The sequence below is a fragment of the Excalfactoria chinensis genome, chromosome 4, assembly GCF_039878825.1.
Source record: "Excalfactoria chinensis isolate bCotChi1 chromosome 4, bCotChi1.hap2, whole genome shotgun sequence".
NCBI lineage: Eukaryota > Metazoa > Chordata > Aves > Galliformes > Phasianidae > Excalfactoria > Excalfactoria chinensis.
In genome coordinates, this window is record NC_092828.1 from 58099150 (window position 1) to 58106377 (window position 7228).

Genomic DNA, 7228 nt, shown 5'->3' on the forward strand with positions numbered 1-7228 from the left:
AGAAGCGATCGTTAATCACTAACAGATGAAAAACAGCGTGGTTACACTCAGTTCCACGCTCAGGAATCCTCAAATCAAGGCTTAGCTGTTTGAAAAATACTGATAATCGCAAAGGCCGTTTGTATTTCAATCCCATCCAACAGGCTTGAGGAAAATAAAAATAATTTAAAAAAAGAGATAGAGAGAGAGAGGGAGAGAGAGAGAAAGCCCCAGCACTTCGTACCAATTACACAGATCCCGTGGAGCTGTGCCGGTGCCAATGGGGAAGGGCCCGGCGCGGAGGTTCCTGGCATCACCCGCACCTCCTACGTGACCCGCCAGCGGCCCGGCAGCACCCCGTGCCCCGGCCTCGCCGCTGCCCTGTCACCGAATCTGCCCTCTCGGCAGACACGCTCCATTTTCCTGCGAACTAAATGTCAGCTCTTCCGAAGCCTCCCCTCTAAAACATTTACTTCTGAACAACAGTGGGCAGATAGGAAAAGAAAAAGGCACACTTCGTGCAGCCTCCTCCCCCTTCGTTCGCTTCCCCCCCCCCCCTTCCCGATCTATAGAGCTCCGGTCCCAAGGGCAAAGGCTCCCGGCGGCGGGGAGGGCTCCGTGCAGGGCATCCCGGCGGCGACGCTCCCCGGCCGAGGGCGACCTTCCGCCGCCCCCCGCGCCGCCCCGGCCCCCGAGCAGCACCGGCGAATGTTTACGTTTAAAATCCATCTACACGGAGCTCGGATCCAAAGGGAAGAGGGGAAAATCTCCGCCCCCCTCCCGCTCCCGACTCTCTCGGAAAAGCGACCGAAGCGAGGCAGAAACACCCGAGAAAAAAAAACAAACAAACAAACAAACAAATAAAGAAGAAAGAAGAAAAGGAAAGCGGGGCCGGGAAAGCGGCGGGACGCCGCCGGGCGGAGGGCGCACCGTCCGGGCCCGGCGGGAGGCACCGCGCGACGGAGGCCGGGCCGGGGGAACGGGAGAGCCGCGAGGGGAAGGGGGCACTCACGTAGCGCTTCAACTTCTTCTCCGGTGGTGACTTTCGGAGCCAGCCCGAGCAGACCACCTCCCCGCCGCTCATGGCTGGGCCGCCCGCCTCGTCCTCCTCCTCCTTCTCCTCCTCCTCCGGCGGCAGTGGCCGGGCCGGGTCGAGGGAGCTCCGAGACGCGGCGGCAGCACCGCGCCCGCTCCGGCCTCCTGGGGCTGCGGGGCGAGGGAAGGGGCGGGAGGGAGGGATGGGCGCGGGCTGCGTGTGTCTGTCTCTCACGCACAACGAGCGGCCGGAGCGGAGAGCGAGCGGAGCCGGGGCGGGAGGCTCCCCCTTCTTCCTCCTCCTCCCGCAGCCGCCGTCTCACACACACATCGGGAGAGCCGACAGGGGCGGCCGCCGCCCCTCCGCCGCAACTCGAGCTCCGGCGTCCCGGGGCAGCCTCCGGCCGCCGCCCCGCCTCGCTGGCACCGCCCCACGCCGCGGGACCCTCCCGCCCCTCAGCCCCGCTGCCTGGCGGGACGCTGCCTTCCTCCTCCCCCTGCGCCGGGAGGAGGAGGAGAGGGGGGGAACGGCGCCGTTGCTGCCTCCTTCGGCGGGGCGGGAGCCTCTCCCCCCTTCTCCGCCGCGGGGTCGGGTCTTCCTCCTCCCAAAGGGATTAGTCCCGTTCCTCGCGCCCCCCACGGCCCAGCCGTGCCAGCACCTCCCCGCTCCGCCCGCGCCCAGCTCCGACCCCGCGGGCGTCCCGAGCGGCGGCCGCCCCGAAACTCGGCCGGAGCCTCTCGCACAACGAGGGCCGGGCGGGGCGGACACTTGCTTCCAGAGGCTGCTGGGAGCTGTAGTCGGCTGCGCGGCTGGGAGGGAGCGGCCGTGGGGAATGCGGCGGCGCGGGGCGGGACGGGCACTGGCGGCCGCCGTGCGCTGGCTGGGGGGGAGTGGGGGGATAAAGAGGAGAAAGAAGCGCAGGTCGCCTTTCTTAGCCCATCCGAGTCGCTTTTAGGTCTGGTTTGGGGTGTGGGGGAGCGCGTCGGCTCCCGGCAGCGAAGGATGGCTCTGTGAGCGAGCGGCGATCTGAATAACAAAGCTGCGGCCGGAGCGGCGGTTAGCGCTGTGAAACGCACCGCAACACAGCTCATTAGAGATGAAAAACAAAAAGGAGAAAGCTATAAAAAACTGCATTAAAAACACCTCGGCGAAAGTAAGCTCCGCTCTGCAAGTCTGGAGCTGCCTCGGCGGAAAAAAAAAAAAAAAAAAAAAAAGAGAGAGAAGAAAGAAAGAAAGAAAAGCCGCAGTATAAGTTGGGCTGTGAGCACAGCGCAGCCGGCACCCGGCGCCCCGCCGAGGCAGACGCTGCTGCCGCGGTCGGCTCTGCGCCCTGTGTGTGCGGCGGGTGCGCCCACTGGGCTCCCCTTCGGCAGCCGTGCGCCGCATCGGCAGCGGGGGAAGCAAGGAGGGTGATGCGTAAGGCAATCCCGAGTGCCGTTCAGTTAAAAGACCAAACTCGTTCGAGTCATTGCTAATAATGCTCTCCGCCAAAAATAACTAAGTAAATATGTTTCTACAAACAAAAATACGGGGCTGGTGGTTCGTTTCGGTTTGTTTTCCCGTCTGATTTAATTGCAGGCTTTGGGAAAGGTCCCGCTGCCTGCTAGCAGCAGCGCTCTTCCACCGCAGAGAACTAGTCCCCCTAGTGTGCCTTCGCTGCAGGAAGCGCGCTGCTGCTTGCTGGGATTCGTCTTGGTGCGCTGTGTTAGATTGGCAGAAGATTGCACGAAAGAAGTGCTGTGATGTGTGGAGCTGGTGAAGATGGACTGAGATGGCAGTGCTAGGTTGAAGTTTTACGCTGACTTTTGCTATAGCTCTTCTGTTTAAGCTGCTAATGCGACTTTTTAAAGAATTCCCACCTTATTTCCGAATGTCAGATAAGACCACAACGTCTTCCACTCTTCTTTAGAAACCTGGAGACAATTTAGTATCATCAGAGCACGAATATGTAGAATTGGTGTGAATAACAATTCCTTCCTTGTCAGGATGTTAAAGTGTGATCCAATCCTCTGTTTAAATCCCATCAATTAGCCCTAATCTCAAGGGCTAATCAAATAAAGACAGTCTTTTGGCTTAAGCAGACTCTAGGAAGCACCAGCTAAAGTTGTCTGACCCGAAGACACGCCGTTGTCCAATTTCAAAACCCTGTATTTGTGTATTAAAATGCTCTGAGACAGTGTTACCCTGCAGTCCAGCATTTGTCATACAGCTTCAGTAACAATCCATTTTCTTGAAAACAGGTTTTCAGAGCCACATTTTGTGTGCGAGTTTCATCTCTGCAGTGGAATGATCAACCACAGGAGAAATAATGTCAAAAATAGCAAGAACTAAATAAGTAATAAGAAGTTCCTTTTAGGCCATATCTTGTTGTTAGCCTCATAAAACTGCTGAATTTAGTAAAATGTGCAATATCAAAGGAAGATTTCCAGGTGACCAAGGCCTTGTCTAATGGGGTGATGCTTTTCTAATGGCAGTAGATTTCCCTTCTTGCTCTCAGGCTTTTGAATTACCCATTCCTGAAATGGTCGCAGAGACCTCCGTCAAGAGTGGATGTTTCAGCTAGTTTTCTTGCTGTCATTTGGCTTTGAGACTTTAAACAAGGTCAAGCACGGCCTATTTTGACACTGTCCCAGTCTCATGCAGGGAGGCATGAGCCCAGCTGCTCATGGTGTGCTGGGGAAGCTGACACGGAGTCACTGTGTCACGCTGCCCTTGGGCTGACCAGCCGCTGTGGCTGTGTATCAGGATGTAGCTGCCCTCTCTTCTTGGTCCCTGCAGCTTATAACCATACAAGGGTGCTGTTATTCAGGAAGCTCGCAGAATAAAGATCCTTTGAGCTCAATTAATTGCACTATGGAGATCTTTTGTGCTTTTATTCAAGGACTATCCTGGAGGAAAAAGGATTAACTTTGCCTTGCTAGCTTGCCAGTGATGGCCTAAAAAGCTGAAGAGGTTTTGCTTTGCACGCTAAAATCAGTCCTGCTCTTTAGTTTTCTAAATTCATAGTTCTGAGGATGCAATGCCTTTTTTTTTCCACATGAGTCTCCCTTGATTTACACTGGCTGTATTTTTACTAGCAGTAAGGAAACAACGCACTGCCACCAGTCACATTGCAGAGGCTTTCCCCATTTCTAATAAAGAAGCTTACAGTTGGCATTTACGTGTAGCCAAGGAGTGGACGTGCCCGGCTGAGCTGTGAAAGAAGGACGCTCGGCTGGAATTCCCACTGGCTGTAATGCCAGCATAACTCCAGGCCCAGCTACTGCACAGTTGTGTGTGTTACTATTTATGAATCCCTGTTGTTGTCCAGGTCAGCATCCATTTTGTGATCAGACGCTGCCATGAGCTGTGTTGTGCGGAACTCTCAACAAAATACTGCGCTGACAAAGTACTTCTGTGCCCTGCTGTTTGACGGCCATGCATGTGGTCGTGGGGCTCTTGCCCCAGCACAGCTGATTGCCTTGGACATCAGGCACCTCTGACTTGGGTTGTCTCAGTTTGTGCCTTCCTTCTGTGAAAGGTGCTTTTGTTCCTCCGCAGGCTTTGTGTTCATTTATGAATGCCTTCTAAAATGTTTTAAATGGCTTCTCCAAAATTTCAGAGCAGACTGTTTATGTAGTTCACCACATAAAGTAGGTCATGTGTAAATCAATTTGCTCCTGGTTTGCCTGCCAAGCCCTCTTGACAAAGGAAACAGGAGCTGATAGATGAGGAGATTAAATTCATATGGATTTGTTTCTAAAAATATAAATGATACTAATTTCTCATGCAAATGGCTTAGGAATTCTGGACTTGCATAATAAGGCACGACTTTGTATTGTATAAGGTGAAAAACTACGCATTCCTCCAGTTGTTTCACACTGCTGCCTCATTCAGCTGTGGCTCCTCCTTATGATGTCTGAGCTCTTCATTGCCATTGCATAAATGAAGCTTGCACTTTGTCGTGCCACAAGAAACTTAAAGCTCTAATGAAGAAGAAATGTACTTTGCATGTCAGACCCAAAACATGTTTGGGTATTTATGCAGCAGCGAATTGGTGCAAAACTTTTTCTTCTGAACACAGGAAGGATTTTACAAAGTTCTGTGGGATGGAAACTTAACAAGACAAGTTTGATTTGATCCTGTAATAGGAAGATGAATTACTGTAGAGATGACTTTTCAGGAGAAATTGTAATGCATGATCATTCAAGAGACCAGACTATGGTGTGCATACCAAGAATGCAACTCCCAGACCCAAAGACACAAGGTGGAATATATATTGAATTCTTCCCCTCCAAAAAAATATTGTGGTGTAGAAAGTGTGTGGGGGGGGAAGTAATGAAAGGCTGAGAGACAGCAAATGAGAAGATATTTCAGTATGGAAGTTAATGTGACAACATAAAAATATACATATGTATAAATCCCAAAGAAGCACCTATCATCACAAAGCAGAGATGTACCTTTCTAACAAGTTCTCAGACTACAGAATCAAGCATTAGAATCCAAAGTCACATTATTTGGGAGCTGCTGCTTTGCAGAGAAATTAACACCAATGTGAATTATCTTATCTGCAGACTTAAGGATACCTCCTTCAAAAATGATTGGCCCTTCAGACATCCACATCCATATGTAATCTCTTCTATCTCACTGGAAGAAAAAGAAATGCCTGCCTTCCACCGTAATACTTTCTACCAGAGTAAGGGCAGTTTCAGGGTTGGTTCTGGCAGTCGCCTACAACATCAGCCAAAGAGGAGTCCTGTTGTATTTAGCCAACTAGCAGTGCAAGTCATCTAGGCTGGATTTCATCTCACTGTAGTCATGTACAATAAGGTCGTTTGCATACGAGTTACTCATCTACACATCCTTTATAGTCAATGGTGAGATATAACCAGATAGGGTGCATTTTGTCTCTTCCAAAGGCAGATGTTTAAGGTGATTGGTTGAATTGCATTCTTGAAGTGCTTCTTTATCTCCACCAACAATAAAAAGAGTCAGAACAAGTAGCTTGGCAGGAGACAGACAGCTTTGCTAGTAAACTGCAAAACTAGATAAAATGAAACCTCAGCACCTAAGTCAGGAAAGCAAATATATTCTTGGAGATGAATGCCAGTCCCAAATTGTTATTATGGCTGTTGTTGTTGTTGTTGTTGTTGTAGTATTACCATAATTCAGTGATTAAAATATTAGGAGTCTAATGCTTTTGAGAATTTTCAAGGTCTTTAGGCTTTATCAATGGCAGGAATAGGAGATCTACTGAATTTACAAATTAGATAAAAAGATTTGAAAAACAGGATCAAGCACTTTGCACTGAAGCCAGGAAAATCCTTTCTAAGCAGAGCAATCAGGAGAGAAGTATCTTTCTGCAGTTATAAAACCTTCAGTACTTTGCCTTAAATCTCTCACAGTCCACAGAAGATATAAACTTTTTTATTATTGTTTTTACTTTATCAACCCCTACTATGGTAACAAACGTCTCTATAACAGGGACAGGCTGTGAGAGAGCTCGGGCTTTTCAGCCCAGAAAAAAGAAGGCTCCAGGGGGACCTTACAGTGGCCTTCCAGTACCTGAAGGGAGCCAAAGAAAAGCATGGCAGGAACTTTTCATAAGGGCAAGTAGCAACAGGACGAAGGAAAATGGCTTTAAACTGGAAGAATTTAGACTAGGTAGTAGGAAGAAATTCTTTACCGTGAGGGTGATGAGACACTGGAACAGGTTGCCCAGAAAGTTGCATATGCCCCCTCCCTGTAAGCATTCAAGGCCAGGCTGTGTGGGGTTGTGAGTGGGAGGCATCCCTGCCTACAACAAGGGGATTGGAACTAGATTATCTTAAGGGTCCTTTTCAACACAAACCATTCTGTGATATGATGATTTAAAAAAAAAACAACAAATGTGGAGTAGGAAGGTGTACTTCTTTTCTGCCTTTCCAAACAGAGGAACATGTATCTGTGCAGGACTTTTAAATTTTATTTTATTTCCTATTTAAATATTTCTACACTGTACTCAGTCTTCATGAGAAAATATTTCTCCATTAGTTTGGACTCTTTCAGGCTCAGTCTGTTGGCTTTTTTTTCTTCTCCTCTGATTAATACATTGTTAGGAGCACAGAGCAGAGGAGTAAAGTGGATGTTCTCAGCTAAGTGAGGAGTGTATCATATTGCCTGGGTTTGAATTACATCTTCTGTGTCCATATCCCTCAAATTCAGGTTGAATTTGACAGGTAGTGCCACAGCCAA

General features: G+C 49.8%; 1 protein-coding gene across 3 annotated transcripts in view; it reads right to left on the minus strand.

Moving 5' to 3' along the window:
- Positions 1-1314, minus strand: part of GAB1 (GRB2 associated binding protein 1) — a 93753-nt gene extending 92439 nt beyond the window's left edge. For 2 of the 3 annotated variants that reach the window (XM_072336326.1, XM_072336332.1), the window contains exon 1: positions 992-1196. In XM_072336326.1, coding sequence (XP_072192427.1) covers positions 992-1063 — 72 coding nt within the window. In that variant the 5' untranslated portion in view covers positions 1064-1196. Of the gene's footprint in view, positions 1-991 lie in introns of all 3 variants that reach the window. The other variant, XM_072336330.1, reaches the window with a different exon arrangement.
- Positions 1315-7228: the final 5914 nt, after the last annotated feature.